Source organism: Alligator sinensis, unplaced genomic scaffold (genome assembly GCF_000455745.1).
Source record: "Alligator sinensis unplaced genomic scaffold, ASM45574v1 scaffold1542_1, whole genome shotgun sequence".
Lineage (NCBI taxonomy): Eukaryota > Metazoa > Chordata > Crocodylia > Alligatoridae > Alligator > Alligator sinensis.
In genome coordinates, this window is record NW_005842452.1 from 1,250,809 (window position 1) to 1,268,793 (window position 17,985).

The 17,985-nt window shown below is 48.1% G+C and overlaps 2 protein-coding genes across 2 annotated transcripts in view; both read left to right on the plus strand.

The window, feature by feature from the left end:
• Nucleotides 1-5,949, plus strand: part of LOC106722579 (keratin, type II cytoskeletal 4-like) — a 6,518-nt gene extending 569 nt beyond the window's left edge. The window contains exons 2-11 of the mRNA XM_014523154.1: nucleotides 611-831; nucleotides 956-1,016; nucleotides 1,479-1,574; nucleotides 2,365-2,529; nucleotides 3,510-3,635; nucleotides 4,370-4,590; nucleotides 5,325-5,359; nucleotides 5,456-5,485; nucleotides 5,519-5,622; nucleotides 5,833-5,949. Coding sequence (XP_014378640.1) covers nucleotides 611-831; nucleotides 956-1,016; nucleotides 1,479-1,574; nucleotides 2,365-2,529; nucleotides 3,510-3,635; nucleotides 4,370-4,590; nucleotides 5,325-5,359; nucleotides 5,456-5,485; nucleotides 5,519-5,622; nucleotides 5,833-5,949 — 1,176 coding nt within the window. The remainder of the gene's footprint in view (nucleotides 1-610; nucleotides 832-955; nucleotides 1,017-1,478; nucleotides 1,575-2,364; nucleotides 2,530-3,509; nucleotides 3,636-4,369; nucleotides 4,591-5,324; nucleotides 5,360-5,455; nucleotides 5,486-5,518; nucleotides 5,623-5,832) is intronic.
• A 3,889-nt stretch (nucleotides 5,950-9,838) lies between these two features.
• LOC102380036 (keratin, type II cytoskeletal 5-like) lies at nucleotides 9,839-16,046 on the plus strand. The gene is made up of 9 exons (XM_014523160.1): nucleotides 9,839-10,575; nucleotides 11,507-11,721; nucleotides 12,131-12,191; nucleotides 12,596-12,691; nucleotides 12,950-13,114; nucleotides 13,606-13,731; nucleotides 14,171-14,391; nucleotides 14,557-14,585; nucleotides 14,686-16,046. Exons 1-9 carry the CDS (start codon nucleotides 9,949-9,951, stop codon nucleotides 15,135-15,137), a joined length of 1,992 nt encoding a protein of 663 aa, XP_014378646.1. The 5' UTR covers nucleotides 9,839-9,948; the 3' UTR covers nucleotides 15,138-16,046.
• The last annotated feature ends 1,939 nt before the right edge of the window (nucleotides 16,047-17,985 follow it).

The window sequence follows — 17,985 nt, forward strand, 5'->3', positions numbered from 1 at the left end:
AACAAAGTCTCTTATGACTTTGCCTTGCAATAGCTTCTAGATACCCCAAGTGAGATCAGGGCCCGATAGTGCCGGGTACTGTCCAGACGCTTTGTCAGGGGCAGTGCCGGCCCCATAGTATTAACACTCTCAATAGACAAGATGGTGAAAGAGAGGGAGAAAGGCGAGGAAAAGTCCATGCCAGATCCATGCTCTAGAACCTGGCCTGCTACCTCCGTTTACACTGCACCATGTTTTATAAGGTAAGCAAAGTGTCTTTTCCCATGCGATTGGCACCATCCGTTGCCAGAACTGGCAGTACTGACATGGATCCTCCTCATCTGTTTGCTACTGCACTTTCTCTGAAAGGAGAACGATCAGCATTTGCAATCTCTCTTGCTTATGAGAGGGAATTTTAGGTGGGGGAAAAATATTTTCCTCCCAGATATCGGGTTCTTTTCTGTGAGAAGCATATTGTTCCCTGGTGAATCAATAGGATTATGAATCAGGGATGCAGGGTTGTTGCCTTGAGGACAAGGTTGGACTAGATGTGACCTCCTGAGGGCCCCCGCAGCCCTACTTTTCTATGCTTTTATGACTTTTTTCCCATTTATTCTCTGTTGGCCGATAGGTCCGATTCCTAGAACAGCAGAATAAAGTGCTGGAGACCAAGTGGAAGCTTTTGCAGGAACAGGGGCAGGGAACGGGGCCCCATAGCAGGAGCCTTGACCAACTCTATGAGGTTTATATCAATAGCCTGAGAAAACAGCTTGATGGTCTGACCAGTGAGAAGAGTCAACTGCAGCTAGAGTTGAAGAACTGTGAAGATTTGGTGGAAGATTTCAAGACCAAGTAAGGAAGTGATTCTTAGTTGCTTATGGCTCCATTGCATCTCCTATTTGGTCCAGTCCCCTGCTCAAGGCAGCATCATCCCCCTTTAAACCAGGGATTCAGTTTCTCCCTGTCTGATCCGCAGGTACGACGAGGAGATTAACAAAAGAACAGCTGCAGAGAATGACTTTGTGCTTCTGAAAAAGGTGAGCCATAAGGGCCTGGCAATGTTGGGAATGAGGAACTATTTTAATTGATGTCGTCCCTAATTGGCACAGAACAAGGGTAAGAACAGAGATGCTGTCTGGCTGATAGGAGAGGAGAAGGGTTTTATGGTTTCTGCCACCAAAATACACCGTTTGCTACAACATTGCATATGTTCACCTTAATTCAGGTGCACATTATCGGTGTCATTCATTTCTTTGTCACGTAGTAGTTCACGGTCCACGTGGAAAGCAAAAGGGTGGAAACATATTTATATTCAGGGAAAGCCCAAGGAAACACTGGAGACATTGCTGCAAACACTTTCCTCGTTATCCAGATCAGTTGATTGCAGCTTTTATTTTTTTGTAGATGATCCAGGTTTTTCAAGCAGTGTTCTTTGATTTCTTAGCCTGTGAGAGCCTGCGGTACATGGAAGGATTCCCTCTTTCCCATCTCTCTTTTAGGATGTGGATGCTGCCTATATGAACAAGGTGGAGCTGCAGGCAAAATTAGATTCCCTGGCAGATGAACTCAACTTCCTGAGATGTGTCTATGATGCTGTAAGGAGTTCATGGTCTTTGTAACCAGTGGGACTGGGGAGTTGGCTGGCAGGGGTTATTAGAGAGCTGGGTGGAAGGTGTTTTTATGTGTTTTTCCTCCTTTAAATACATCTTCTTTCATTGCGTGTGATACGGCTTATGTCTTGGGAATCTCTAAAGTAAACAGCCCGAGGGCCCCAGTTTTCAAAGCATGCTAGATTTTAAGGCCAAAATGGGAGATGATAATGCTCTAATCCAACTTCTTTAATAACACAGTCCCAAGAATTATCTCCGCTGAGGTCTCTGCAGTTGTTTAACCAAAAACATCCCTTTTAGCAAGCGGTCCGGTCTTGATTTAAATATGTCAAATAATAGTGAATCCTTTTTTCGGACAAATTATCCCAGTAGTTGCTTAATCTCCCTGCTAAAAAGACTGTGTTTTATTTCTAGCCTGTTTCTGTTCTGGAAGTGGTCTGGCATTTGGTTTCCAAATGTTGGGTCCTGTTTTGCCTTTTGCTGCTGTCTGCTATCAGCACTCTCTTCCCCAGGAAAACTCTGTGATCATATAATCGCTTAACCTTCCCTTGGGTAAGCTCAAGTGCTGGTGACTTTGGGATGCCTGATCTCAGACATCTTGAAAGGGGACGAATTTTCAGGGAGGGCTTCTGAAATTTGGTCTCTTGAATGTGTGTCCAGTTGAAGATTCACCAAGATCCTTAGAAGGTGAAAGGGTCCCAAATGGCAAGGGGCTGCGCCCCAGGACAGCATGTGATATGAGAAAGTCTAAAGCCCGTGTTTGCGTGAATTGTAGGAACTCTCACAGATGCAGCAGACGGTTTCCGACACATCCGTGGTCCTGTCGATGGACAACAACAGGAACCTGGACCTGGACAGCATCATTGCCGAGGTGAAAGCTCAGTATGAAGAGATCGCTCAGAAGAGCCGAGCTGAAGCAGAGGCCTGGTACCAGTGCAAGGTGAGTCATGACGTGCCTTGGTCCTGATCCCACACCACTGAAGTCACTGGGAGCCTTTGTGGTTGACTTCAGTGGAAGCAGGGAGCAGAGCCTGAATGCCACGTGCCATGGATATACGGAGCTGGGAGCAACCAGCCATCCACTCTCTTTGCTCCAGAAAAGCAAATAGAAAGCCAATGCTATCCCCCATAGCAGAATGGTTATTGCCATCCACAGATGAAATTCATGGTCTTCCTGAGTCCAGCTCTGATCAAAGCTTAGGCCTGGCTGAACTCAGTGTTACCTCCTAATGCCAGTGTGGCTGAGTAGGTCCAAGCAATAGCAGCGGCTATTTGTGTGTAGGCAGAAAGGAGCCTTATAATATGTATAATGTATATAATGTGTATAATGTGTATAATGTGGCTTGATGTCCACCCTTGCTCTTGTCATCACAATACACCTGATGCTAAAGCATTTTGCACATGGTTTGGGTAAGCAGGGGAGCGAAGCCCAGGCCACCCCACCCAGTGCTGCTCCACAGAAGGGCTCTTGGAGACCGTTGCATTCAGACAGCCCCTTCTGCTCTCTCCTGGCCAGCCACAAGCATGAGAAAACCATGCAGGTCCCAAAATGCACGCGCCCTCAACTAGGAGACTTCCCAAAGGGGTTTGCTGAAGCAGGGTGCACGAAAGGCAAGAGGCTTCTTCCTTTATAAATCAGCACTGGAGCATCACCCTCATTGCAGTGAACACCCTTGGACACCATCCTTTTTGAGCGAGACATCTCCAGAGGTGTGATTCTAGTGGAGTTAGACATACCCACTCTTGCATTAGTCTAGCTAGCTCAAGAGCGTGGGCAAGCTACCAAGAGCTAGTTGCGCTCATGTCTCCCCGTGGTGCAATCTGATGGCAGTATGAATATATTCTGAGTGCTGTTAGGGGTCTGCTTTGAGGGGAACACCCTTGAGCTGAAGAGGTTGTTGTCTTGTTTCTGACCAACAGTATCAAGAGCTGCAAGTCACAGCCGGGAAGCATGGAGACAGCCTAAAGGACACCAAGGCTGAAATCTCAGAGATGAATCGGATGATCCAGAGGCTACGGGCGGAAATTGAAAATGTGAAGAAGCAGGTGAGGGGCTGGAGTTTTGGGTATATGACCTGGAAGAGGCTCATGATGAAAGGAAATCTTCCTGAGGCCTGTCTGTCTGCTGATAAACTAGCCCACAGCTAAGCACTGATGAGCAATTAGTTTCCACTGCAATTCCCTTTGTCCTTCTAGAGGTGTACGTTGTCCTTCTGGAGCGGTGACTGCAGTGGAGGCCATCCTCATGACTTTATTGCAAGCTCCTCGTGCTTTGATATTTGTTAAGGCCTCAGTTTATGGAGGCATGGGACTTACAGGAGAATTTCATCTTCCATTTAGAAAAAGACCTCATGCTTCCAGAGAAGCAGCTGGGAAACCTGGAGCTGAAAGTCTATGGGCACATCTACACGTTGCCCTATGGTGACATAGCGATGCGCTACGGCAATGTAGCAATCATGTGGGTCTACATGTGATCGCCAGCTATGCCGCTGTAGCGGCGCACTCCCCGGTTATAGCGCACTAGTAAAATCTAACCGTGAAACCGTTAAGCTAGTGAAATCTAACCGTGCGCCGTGTGCATGGCGCAGTAGCCGCCCATACTGAGCCGTGCTTTAGTACTTCCAAAAGGACAGCCGTGGTGGGCAACATCACCGTATGGTGACATGTAGACAAGCCCTATGCTGACCCCTAAGAGGAGACCCAAATGTGTTGTTTGGATGACGAGATGATTTTTGTGCTACTCTAAGCCAGATTCAACAGATGTTGCATTTGCCTTGCAGTGTGAAAATCTGCAGACTTCTGTCGCGGATGCTGAGCAGCGCGGGGAGCTGGCCCTCAAGGATGCGAGGGTAAAACTGTCCGAGCTGGAGGCCGCCCTGCAGAAGGCCAAGACTGAGCTGACCCGCCAGCTGCGGGACTACCAGGAGCTAATGAACGTCAAGCTGGCGCTGGACATCGAGATCGCCACCTACCGCAAGCTGCTGGAGGGCGAGGAATGCAGGTGGGTGCAACGTGGAGAGGACCACATCCTGGGCCTGACAGTGACTTGGTGCTCGACATCTATTAAGTAGCAAGCGGACTTCGGTGCCTAAATGAAACTCTGTTCCATCCTGTTCAAGACAGAAAACCTGTCTCACATCTGCTTTTTGTCACTCACCATCTTCTGATCCTTAACACTGAGTCATAAAAAAGCAGCCAAGAGCAGGACACCTGCATGAGTTGCTTTTGAGGGACCCAAGCAGGGAATGGGAACACAGTTAGGCATCTAAGCCTAAGAGCTGGAATGAATCTTGTCCTTAGAGTATGTTGTGATTCCCCTATTAAAACGACCCGATTAGGGATGCTCTGGACTTTCTGGGAACTAAAAAGGGCACAGGCATATTATACCGGTATATTAAGATTCTGTTGTAACTCAGGTTTTGGTTTTGGAGGAAGTTCTGCAGTTATAAAAATAGCAGAGATCTGTTTTCTGTCCTACCCTGTTGAGTGGGTGAGCTCCTCGGGGATGGCAGTTGTCCACTACTGTGAATGCATGCACGGCACTCGGCTTCTGCTATGGGGGGTGGGAGAGCTTTGAGGGGCAAAAGTCCCCCAACAGTAATTGCAAGGTAGAGACCGGCTCTTCTCTAACTGAGCTGACCAAGGTCATTAGCAGAGGAGGTCTCGATAAAAGACTGGCTCTAGCAGGGGAACGGCTTTGCTGGGTGAGTGACCTGTTCCCCTTTCGTTCCTTAGGATGTCTGGAGACTGCCAAAGTGCTGTGAGCATCTGTAAGTACCTTGCGTGTTCCCCTTGTTCCATCAGGAGCTAGGTTGGGTTGGGGTTGCATGTAGGGGCTGACCATCCCTTTTCCTCTTCCTCTGCAGCCGTGATGGGCAGCAACAGTACCTCTGGAGGTGGATTTGGACACGGGATTTGCTTTGGAGGAGGCAGCGGTGGAGGAGGCTTTGGAATGGGTTTTGGTTCTGGAAGCGGCAGAGGGATCTGCAATTTGGGTGGGGGTGGGGCAGCCTTTGGGGGGGGACTGTGCTCGGTAGGAGGCGTGTATGGGTCTGGGGGGGGATCTAGCATGATCCTGAAAAAAACTACCATGTCCACATCAGCGAGCAAGAATATTTAGGCCATGGAGCCGTGCATGAGTATCCGGTAGCCCCAGGTCAGCCAACAACCCAACCCTGATGTGCAAAGGAGAAACCAACTCTGTTCCTTAAAGTTCAATTCCTGGCTAGCTATTTCCTCCCAGAAACACAGCACGGATGGTGGCAGCTTCCTCAAGACACTGTCAGAACTGACTCTTGATTTCAAGTGCTGCTCATCTGGACGCAGCCAGAAGGTCCTGATTTTCAGAAGGACCATCTGAAAACCAGGCCCTTGCCCTGTGTCTCTGGGGAAGCACCCAACCTTGCAGCATCCAAAATCACTTTTACATGCTTTTGGAAGCTTTCTCCAGGGAGATGAAATGCACCTGTGAGTTGCAACTCCTTGACTTCAAGGGGCTTACGCTAGAAGTCCATCTGGGGCCAATTAGTGATATTTGATTCACAGGGGGGGTAATATCTAGGGGAAAAAAGTCTAGAGTGGGGCTTGAACTCATGCTTTCGAGCTGCAGCAAGACACCTTAGTTGCTCTTCTGCCACACCCTAACATTATGTTCTGTGAAGTAAATTAAATGGATTGATGATTTAAACATCTGGGGCTGGATCCTGAGCTGGTATAAATCCATTTAGCTTCATTGTGGCCAATGGCTGACACCAGCTGAGGAGGCTCCAGTCCCTTTGAGTACCAAATTCTGAGTGACAGCTATTCCCAGCAGATGAGGCTTTCTACCTGATGCAAAGTTTTTCTGTAATGAGCTAATATCAGTTCACCAACATATAAGCAATTGTAAAATATTTGCAGGCAATTCTAGGTGTAGTTTCTCACTGGAGTGGTGAAACAACTTCTCCTTGGCTATTTGAGTTTCTTTTCTTTGGTGTATGACAAATCTCATTAAAAACTTTTCAGAAAGGAATGCAGTGAGTTGGTTTGGTTTTTGGCTGAGGGTTTCATGTTGCAACGCTTACGATCTCATCCAAAGATCTGAAAATACTTGACAAACCGCTTTAAATAGATCGGGCAGGAAATGCTTTTATCCCTCCCAACGCCCATAAAAATTCACTTTGAAAATAAATGAAAATAATTTGGGTCATTTTTCTTCCTGAGCACAGTCTGAAGATTTTTTTTTTTTTTAAAGTCAAAACTCATTTTTTTCCTGGGCAATAAAACATTCAGGGGCAATAAAATATTTTTGCTTTTCCGGAATTGTTTTGGCCAGTTCACAAACATTGACCCAAATTATTTGTGTCAAATATGGATATTTCCTGCCGAAATGAATGTTTTGACAAAGATGCCATTTATTGATAGAAAAAAAAATGTCAAATGGAAAATTTCATCCAACACAAAGAGAGAACTGTGTTGCCCACTCCGAGGGTCTGTCGACTTCATGATCCAATGGCAGTTTTTTTTCCTGGATGCTGGGAATTAAAAGCATAAAATCCATATTCTGTCTGGGGAGGAGGCTGGGAAAAGGTAAAATCCAGGGGAGTTTTAATGCTGGCAAGGTTAACATTTTACCTGCCTGGTTGGCCAGTTCCCACGGTGAGCATGGTACAAGCCCCAGAGAGAATCTTTTTTTCTCTTTGAAAAGATTGATTCCCTCGAGCTGACAGAGAGTGAGTGCTAGATCCTGATGAATATGAAACACTGGCTTTGAGATCTCATGAGATGTCTGAAAGCAAATGCTACCCCCTGCACCTACCTCCCTGTACGTCAGGTGGAAATATTTGCAAGGAGCTTGAAAAGAGATGGGAGGTGGGCCGTGCTGCTTGCATGGCATAGCTCTGCCCTGCATGCTGGCACGGCGGAGGGGGTTGTAGCTGCAGGGAACGGACAGGGAACAGCTCTTGGCTGAGACGGCAAACACTTCTCGTCAACCTGGAACTGAGTTTTCAGGAAAGTCATTCTTCCCAGAATCACATTTCTCAGCTCTAGCAGCTTTCTCAGCACTTCTGCCTGTGCATTTCTCCTCACTTAGGGCGCCTAATACAACCGCGGTGTTTCAGTGTGTGATGCTGGAGCTGTCGGTCAGGTTTGAACGGGCAGATGATGATATTAAAATCACAGTTTAATTTGGTGAGCTTGCCTGGAGACACCGCTGTTACCCAACACACATGTTTATCTAAATGTATTCAGTGACTGCAGCTAGCGCCTTCACGCTTTGCTGAGTTGACAACTCCTTTGCCCTTGCAAAGCAGCTGGGACTTGAGATTTTCTAACCGACTCGCCCTCCCTACAAGAAAAAAAATTCCATATTTGGCAATCCCGAAGGAGGGAAGAGCAAAAAACCCACTGCTGGTTGTAAATGCAACCCCACAGCACCTCCAAGCTCTTTGGGCTCCGGTTTCTTACGGCAGAATGAATCTGAGCCACCAACAAAGCCACAGAGCCAAAGTGCCAGTGTGGCACGGAGACTGCCGTGGTTATATTTTAATTTCTGCTTACTTAAAGGGAAGGCTCTCTCCTTCCAGGCGGCAGAGAAAACTGTCATTTTCTGCCCACATGCAGCCTGTTTTGACAGGAGCTCTTTGCACTTTCAAGGAGCCCTTGGCTCAGATCGTCACAAGCACTGAAGGGCTAACCTTGAAAAGAAAATTTCTAAAGGAGCGACGTCGCTGAAACTAGGACACCGGCTGCTGAGCACTGAGACATTCGGAGTGTCCTCGGAAGTTGATGGCACATATGCTTCAATGCGCTGCCTCACTTGCTTTTGAAAATGCACCAGATTTTCAAAGGTCTTTGAACAGCTAAATATGCAGTTCAGTGCATGGTGGGGTTTTCAGGCATGTACAGGTGCCAAAGCCACAGAGGAGCTTTTCAAAATCCCATTTGGAGCCCCTCTTCATTTTTAGATGCTAAAAGATTTCAACATCGAATACCTGGGCTAATGAACAACTCCACCATACCTGGGCTAACACAAAAATTCTCCCCTATGGTATTTATTGCTTACTGAGACTGGCTGGATACTAAGGGGAGAAAAAAATCACTGAATCATTGAAAAAGAGTGAAACTCGGTGAAATTATCCCAAAGTTATATTTGGTAAATAATATTCCAATGATCCCTGCACGATCCTTTATAAATAGTGTTTGCTCTTTCTGTATCTTAAATAAGCTAGGGCACCTGATACAACAGAGGTGCATGGGCCCATGCAAACAACCTGATACAACAGTTATCGGGGTTCATAACTGAACTATTTACGATTCAGATAGCACCATCGTGATAGATGAACTATGCCTGTATCTACGTATCTAGCTATCGCATTAAAACAGTTACATGAGTTGTTCTATCATCTGTGTGTGTGTGTGTCTGCCCATCCATACTCTTCTTCACAGGCTAAAAGGGCCCAGTCTCTCAAGCGGTGTGTCTCTGCATTGCTTGTTTGCTTTAGCCATAAGAATAGCTTGGAGGACAAGAAGATTTGCTCTCCATGTTGTACAGGATATGTCTTATCTGTGCTAATACCCAGCTTGTTCAAGACACCAGACAGTCAACATTATCAGATTCCAGGGTTTGCCTTGGGCTGGAATTAAGTCCAACCATGAAAAGAGCTCCCATCAGAAGGTGGTTTTATGAAAGCTCCAATGAGAAGAACACAGGTACTGCCTCTCTGCTTAAATTTAAATGACAAGAAGATTCAGAATCCCTTTGATTTGCAACCCATTCAGCTAGATTGGGAAATGATCTCAGAAGCCAAGGGCAATTTTCCATGTAGAAAGCAGTTTTAGGGTGTAATCATAGGTGTGTTCCAGCAGTTGTGAAAGCCATGCTATAACTTCACATGCACTAAAATGTCAGCCTGCCATGGGGCTTTGTAGTGGAAGATCCAGATAAAGATATAGGTAAACTGGGGAACCATGTAATGCAAATGGGAGAAGGAGGAAAAAAAGATATGCTGCATTGAAAGAAATCTCTTCTCAGAGACCATTAAAACATACACTGCTTGCTACCACTGGGTGGATGTTGCATGATCCTTCCTTTTTTCTCTCCCTCTTCTACATTGCAAGGGTGTGTCCCAGGGTAGGGTCAATGTTTGGCACATTGAAGATGAAAATCTGTCAGCCACGCCAAGCGCAGGGAGACAATAACCTGGCATCCTCCTCAACGCCCAGGCAAACCCAGCCCAATTCCTGGAGCAGATAAAAGGGAGCATCTCCAGCCCCGGAGTCAGAGGAACTCTCCTCCATCCTCCCTGCACTCAACTCCTTGCAGCACAGCTCCAGTGACCCTCCTCTCTGTTTGACACTCAGCTTGGGAGGAGCAGCCATGGCTCTGCAGACATATACTAAAAGCATCGGAGGTGGCAGAAAGTGCTACAGCTCACGCTCTGCCGTCGGCGGTGGAGGGGGGAGCAGAGTCAGGAGCAGCTACAGCTCGTATTCCTCCCGGGGCTATGGAGGTGGTGGACGGTGTGGTGGTTTCAGCAGCAGGAGCTATGGCGGAGGCGGAGGCGGAAGGATTTCCTCTGGGTTTTATGGCGGAGGATATGGCTGCCGAGGTGTTGGTTTTGGTGGCGGGGCGATGGGTTACGGAGGAGCTGGTGGCTATGGAGGAGGAGGAAGCTGCATTGTAGGAGGACTAGGTGGCTATGGAGGAGGCATGGGAGGTGGCTTTGGTGGAGGTGGCTTTGGTGGAGGTGGCTTTGGTGGTGGTGGCTTCGGTGGAGGTGGCATGGGACCAGTATGTGGCTTTGGAGGAGGTGGTCCCGGTGTTGGCTTTCCACTTGGGAGAGGTGGCCCTGGGTATCCTGGTGGCATCCAACCTGTTCAGGTGGATCCCAACCTCATGAGGCCAGTCCATGTGGAGATTGACCCCCAGATCCAGCAGGTGAAGCAACATGAGAAGGAGCAGATCAAGACCCTCAACAACAAGTTTGCTACCTTCATTGACAAGGTGAGGAAGGAAAGCAGGGGCCTGACCATGTGACTCTGGATGTATTAGGGAAGGGGTTGAATGGCTCAGCCAAAGGCATAGACCAAAAGCAATGTCTGCCACGTCCTGGCTGCCAATGTTGTGACCCCAAGTTATGCTTCTGCTATCACTGTAGGATGCTCTAGTGAATCAGGTTGAAGGTATTACATCATTTGGGGCCTCATTAACAGGTCTTGCTCTTGTCTACACATCTCAGGTGCCTCTATCCTCTAGCTTAATGATGAATACTTCTTAGTAATGTCTCATTTCATTTTCCAAATCTGTGATTTTACCTTCGTATATCCAAACCCTGGGCCCGCTAATTTGTGTTCTCTAGGTGCAGCAGACTTACTCTTGCCTAGACCTCTTGATGACCTGGTACCTAAAAGAATTTCCCTAGCATCAATTCTGTTCTACCAGAGAGCATTGATTTATGTTCTGTGTGATTGCCAAGCGGGTATCTTCGTTTTGGTTGTCACCACATATGTGGAACGAGGCTGACTGGGGGAAGAAAAGGTATGGGGTTCTTGTGCAAGAAACATTATTGTTGCCAATATTGTTGATATTTCTAACTTGCAAGCATCTGCAATATCTCAATCTGCTTTTACAAGTAGTTGAAAGGTAGGGAGTGAACATCCTGACAATCTGGGTAGAAACTTTTCTTATTTAGCTTACCCAATCTATGACATTTTATCATTGTATCCAAACCTGCTTTGAAGTTTCAGCTCAATTCTGACACTTCGCCAATGCTTCTGATTTTGAAGAGCAGGTCAACCTGGGGAGTACCACCTGTGCCACCTGCTCCCCATGGAGCAACATCCTTGGCTTTACCATCCAGGAGGATGCTTGAATTACCATTGTTCTTCCTAGTCAGAGTAGGAATGATGTATACATCTATCTGCTTTGGTTTCAGGTCCGCTTTTTGGAGCAACAAAATAAGGTTCTGTCCACAAAGTGGGAGCTTCTACAACAGCAAGGCCCCAGTGGGCCAAGAAGGGACCTCACTGCCCTATATGAAAATTATATTGAAAACTTGAGAAGGCAGCTGGACAATGTCCTCAGTCAAAGGGGACCACTAGAGTCACAACTACACGACATGCAAGGCTACGTTGAAGACTACAAGAACAAGTAAGTGAAAAAGAAACCATTTGCAGACACTTCAGCTCCAATATGCTTGGTCCTTCAGGATGGCCTCCCTCAAGTTTTAACTTTTTGACAGCAGCTGTAGCCTAGCGGGTTCGACATGTCACAGTAGGGAGGGAGATTTCCACATACAGAAAAAAAACCAGATGAACACTCTTCTCTCATGAGACATCAATGAAGGTTGATTGACGAATTTGCACTTCCAAAATTCAAGACCTATTGACAAAAACACACCTCCTACCAAATGTATGAACCTTATATAGACAAATCCCACTTAGATACCTAGGTTGTTCACATGACACTTGGCTTGTGTCCTTTGTTACATACATTGGTTTCTTGGGGATGTAGACAGTAAAGATGAGATGAGCCCAGCCTGTCCCTTTCCCTTGAACAGGTATGAAGAGGAAATCAACAGGCGCACGTCTGCCGAGAATGAATTTGTGGTGCTGAAGAAGGTGAGTGATGCCATTAATGAAAGAACTCAGGAGGAGGCTTTCACCGCGAGACCAATGGGTTCCCCCTTTAATGAGAGTACATCCATTGCAAAGCAAAATCCTGAGTTAATATGCCAGATGCAGACAGGGCTCAAACGCTTAAGTAAGGAGTTGGTACAACCTACTCGCCCGTGATTAGGATACCCAATTTGCAAGGTGTCCAAAAAAATAGATGCCCATATGTGGCCAACAAAACTACCTCTGGAAGTACTTTTCTGGTAGCCATCACTGTCCTTCATGTTCCCCACAGCTACGCATATGTTTTAGGGCTTTGACAGTGAGGTTTCTCTGTGTGTGACAGACTGGCATGCTCAGTGACCTGTGGGCAACTAAACAATTCTCTGTCCCTTTGATCTTTCCTTCAGGATGTGGATTGTGCCTACATGACTAAAGTAGATTTGGAAGCAAAGGTGCAAGCCCTGATTGATGAAATCAACTTCCTGAGATACGTGTTTGAGGAGGTAAGGAGCTCCCCCTTCTCTTGGGCAGCTGGCAATAGAGCTGAATCATGACCAGCTCTCACCAGAGCTATTGTGATAAAAGCATGGAAAAGAAACTGTTGTGATCTCTGTACTGCAAGTTCGATCTCTCCTCTGAAACTCTTGAATCTACAACAAGATATTTCTGGTCTAGTTCAAACCAGTGGGAATGCAGGATAGCAGAGCAAAAGCAGATATGAAACACTCAGCAGAGCTGACCCGTGCTTTGATGTTTTGCAGGAGCTGTCTCAGTTGCAGACAATAAGTCGCGACTTGTCTGTGGTCGTGTCTATGGATAACAGCAGACATCTCAATCTGGACAGCATCATTGATGAAATCAGGGCCCAATATGAACAGATCGCTCAGAGCAGCAGAGCTGAGGCTGAGGCCTGGTACCAGAGCAGGGTGAGTAATTCGTTAGTGAACGATGCAGAGATGTTAAGTCTTGCTTGCTGCTGATTGACAAATGCTGCTCATTTGCAGAGGAATACACATAGAAAACCTTCCCTTTTAGTCTGAAGTGCAGGTATCCATGTAGGAGCTCCTGCTACACCCACCCATGATCATGTGTCTACATGACTGGATGAAGAATGTCTTGCATTCGAAAGCTTGTCTAACTTTAATCCAACCATGCAGTTGGTCAGTGGAAGGTATCACTCCCCAAATAGTCTTTGCCTCTCCCAGGTTTCTGCAGGCATTCTGCAGAGGCTTCAAGATGCAGGATGGTATCACTGGGCATTAGCACATAGTACGCAGCCTGTGGGTTTTCCCATAGAATGACAAATCCCAGGAGCTGAGCAAATTGCACCTATGAATTCTCCAATGATGGTCAATAAAGGGGCTCAAAAGCTTGTTTGAATTTCATGTTTAATGAGTTTGTTCTCCCTATGGCATAGTATGAAGAGCTGCAGAGCACAGCTGGACAGCATGGGGAAAGCCTGCGCAACACCAGACAAGAGATCCAGGAGCTGACCCGGTGTATCCAAAAACTGCGGAGTGAGATCGAGAACGTGAGGAAGCAGGTAAGGCCTGGGAGCTATTCCTTCATCTTGGCTCGGGGGCAGCATCCCCTGGGAGTACTGGCAGGGGCAGTAGAGATGGTTTCTAGCCTGTCGGCATTGCTGCGGCTAGTCTGGCCTCTGCGCATGCTGATCTGAGTGCAGATTCAGAGAACTGATCCCCTGCAAAAGAAGGTGTTCCCTTAATGGATGTTTTGGCAAAAAGTGTCCAAACTGGGTAAAACAAATTGAGATTTGGTGCCAGCTTTCTGACTGAACCTTCCTGACTTCTGTTTCAGCCACAAATTTCCATTTTTATTCCCAAAAACGATTGATAGTTGGGCTTGACCTCTCCCCTGGTGTTCCTTTTGGGAGGACCCTCTTTGTGTCCCATGTTCCAACCAGCTCTTGCCTTGATGATGCCTATGACCGAGGAAACTGAGACATCTCCCTTCTCTTTCAGTGTGAACAGCTGCAGGCAGCCATTGCAGAGGCTGAGGAGCGGGGTGAGATGGCCCTCAAGGATGCTAGGTGCAAGCTGGAAGAGCTTGAGTGCGCCCTGCACAAGGACAAGGAAGAGCTGGCTCGCCTGCTGAAGGAATACCAAGAGCTGCTGAATGTCAAGATTGCCCTGGATATAGAGATTGCCATGTACAGGAAGCTGCTGGAAGGGGAGGAGTGCAGGTGAGTGCCATACCCAGGTGGATCTGGCCAAGGGGGTATGAAGTGAACTAGGCTAGATGTTCAGAAATTGCATTGCGGAGGTGACTTTTATAGCTGGGTGGGTCTCAGTGACAGCAGGACTTATTTTCACTGTTGACTGACCTCTCTGTTCCTTCGCCCTCACAGGATGTCCGAAGGGTCCAACGTGAATGTCTGTAAGTATTTCCCTTTCCCTTCCATGTGGGTTATTGCTGGGGCTGGGTTCCTGTGGGGCTCATGGGCTGGACTGACAGCGAACCTGTGCTTCCCTTGCAGCGGTGGTGGGCAGGACCACCATTTCTGGAGGCCGAGGTGGATTCGGAGGTGGATTCGGAGGTGGCATGGGTGGTGGCATCGGTGGTGGCATTGGAGGTGGCATCGGAGGTGGCATTGGAGGTGGAGGTGGGATCGGAGGACCCTGCGGGATGGGAGGACCCATTGGAATCGGAGGACCTATTGGGATCGGAGGACCCTGCGGGCCTGGAGGAGCCGGCGGGATGGGAGGACCCTGCGGGATTGGCGGAGGAGGCATCTCTGGAGGCAGCATGGTAGGAGGTGGGTACGGAGGCAGCTGTATCGGCGGAGGTGGCATGGTCAGCGGCGGTTACTCCTCTGGGAGCGGAAGAGGCTTCAGCTGTGGCGGAGGCAGCATCGGCGGTGGATCCGCCTCATCTATCAAAAAATGCATCACGACCACGACCGTAAAATCTTCAGGAGGAAGGTACTAAGCCTGGGAGTCCTTCTTCCCAGGGCACAACAGTTCTCTCTTGCTCTCCTGGCTGCAGCACAGCCCCTCTCCACCCACTCCTGGCATCCAGAAAAGAAACGAACTGTGCCCCTGGCCGCTCAACCCCCTCCATAGACCCTCTTCTGCCAAATGCCCGTGCTCCTAGGGGGAGCCGTGTGAGAAGACACCACCTTCTTGGACACCGCCACCATGGGCCTGGGTTTTCAGCAAGCTCCAGAGTCTTGTTCAGACCTAAGCAATATTGCAAAGTTAGGGAGCTGTGCCAGGAAACGCATCCCTGGAGGCTAGCAGTTAGCAGAGGGTAGATGAAGGGAGGAGCGCTCTGCCTCTCTCGCTGTGCTGTACCTGTTGAACTGTTGAGACTGCCCTGTGGCAATGTGTATAAAACTCCTTCTTCCCTTCTCTTTCCTGAGCCTTCTTCTTCAATGGCCACGTTTCCTTGGGTGCTCTAGTTTACTGCATCGCACGTCCTGCATTTTCTTGCTTTACAAACAGCAGTAGGCCATGTTTTCCCATGTTGAAGTAACAGTTCAGCCCAGACAGAACAGAGCAGGAGGAAACTTCTCTGCTGGTGTCTAGAGAGGTCAATACATCCGCTCTCTGGAACGAGTAGGCAGATGCATTATTTGGGTAACCCCAGGTGTACTCCAGCCAACATTGCCCGAAATGAGTGGCTATCGATCCTGTGTCCTGTCATTTATTAGTTGCACTCAATTCTGCCTGATGTGTGCATGGCTTCTTTCTACGGTAACAGAGCAAAATGTTCTCGGCAAAGGCTTCTGTGATGCAGAATGTGCTTGTATTGTCATTGTCTCCTTACTTTTTCTGCTCATGGTCTGCCCCATTTTCTAGGGGTATGGCCATTCTCAATAAATTGCAGACAAGTCAACCGATGCCTCTGTGTCCTTATTATTGCCCAAGGGTTTTCATGCCCCTTGAGGGGACCCTGGTGGGAAACCAGGAGGTGCTCTTTTCATTAGAGACATGAAATACAATCAGGCTTTTGGCCAGATTCTCCTCTGGTGCAAATCCCGGGTGCTTGATTGAACACAACAGCTCACATGCCGATTGTGCCTACGCAGGTGCCTGTTAGCTTGTGGAAAAGTGGCTTGGATTTATATATATGGGCTGCAGTCACTTGTTTGATGACAGCACAAGCATACCATAGCTGCATGACACACTGCTGCGGGAGAATGGGAGTAATATCTGGTGGAGGCTGGCCATGTATGGTTGAGCTAAGCAAAGCATGATGGGGTATTAGTGTTGGCTCCGCAGCTCGGAGCTTCCCTGTGTGGGGGGTCAATGAAATGATGGTCCTAAGTATGCACTATGTCATGTTTAACACTGGGTGCATCTACATGTGCAATTAGCATGTAGCAATAAACTCTGGTGCAGTTCATGCCTGGGTTTATTGCTCCCAGGTGCAGCATTTACATGTATGCCTGGGACTGCAGCACATTGAGCCAGGGCGGAGTAGCCCCCACTGGCAGGGGGCACCCAAAGTCCGCCTGCCGGCCTGGGGCTGCTCTGACCCAGCTCAATGTGCTGTAGAGGGGCTGGCTGGAGTATGGGGGTGTTACAGTGTGGAGCTAGCCACCAGGCTGCCCCCTCACTGTAGCACTGTCATATCCCAGCCAACCCCAATTGCCATCTACATGTGTGCATCGGCACATGTAAACAGTCTGCTGTAGGATAGTACTTGTCCCGGACAGCCTTATCCTACAGTGGGGTTAATTAATTTACTGTGCTCTAATATATGCACACATGTAGATGGTGACGCCTTACTTTGGAGCTAATTAGTCAGCTCTGCAGTAAAACGCACATGGAGATGCACCCACTGGGAGGAAATGAGCTCCGCTAAAGTGAAGGGCTCAATCCTATGGTCTTTTCCATGCCAAACCCAGCAGTTATGTTGCAGCGTACATCTCATTCTTATGCCTTGGCACAATTTGATTGTAGCTAGGTCAAATCCCATGACAAGCAAACATTAACGTCACAGAAGGAGGAGGATCCCTCCCAAGGTTTTGCTCTACCTGGCATCTCCTGCTTCTGAGCACAGTGCTTTAACCACCAAGCCGCAGGTTAGGTTCTGCGCCTTGCATTGAATTTGTCTTTGCACAAAAAGCGGGGAGCTTTGGACCCCACTGGGAGTGAGGCCCCAGGCTAGCGACCCAGTTTCCCTCTCATCCAGGACAGCATCCATCTCATACAGGTACATACCAGTATCTCTCCCACTCTCAGCTACCCAAGGATATCAGCTTCATGGAAAGGCCTGGAGAGTGTGGTAGATGCTGCCCCTTAAGTGTGGTAGATGGTAGAGGAGTGCGGTAGTTTTGGTTAGATAGTAGGAAAAACGTTCTCACTAGGAGGGTAGGAAAGCACTGGAACAGGTTATCCAGAGAGATTGTGAAGTCTCCATCCTTGGAGGTTTTTAAGACCTGGTTAGACAGCCCTGGCTGGCATGAGGTAGTTAGGGATGGTCATGCTCTGAGCAGGGGTTTTGACTAGATGTGACCTCCTGAGGTCCCTTCCAACCCTCATTTTCTATGATTCTACGCCTAACCTGCGGCTTGGTGGTTAAAGCACTGTGCTCAGAAGCACGAGATGCTAGGTGGGGTAAAACCTTGGGAGGGATCCTCCTCCTTCTGTGATGTTAATGTTTGCTTGTCATGGGATTTGGCCTGGCTACAACATTGAGATTCACTGGGCATGTCCACATGAGTGTGGTCATTTGGTTCCCCAGGGACAGGTAGTGGCGGTGCAGTTTGCACTGCTGCTTCTTGTTCCTGGGGAACGCCTGTGCCATGTACACTTTGGCACGCGGCAGG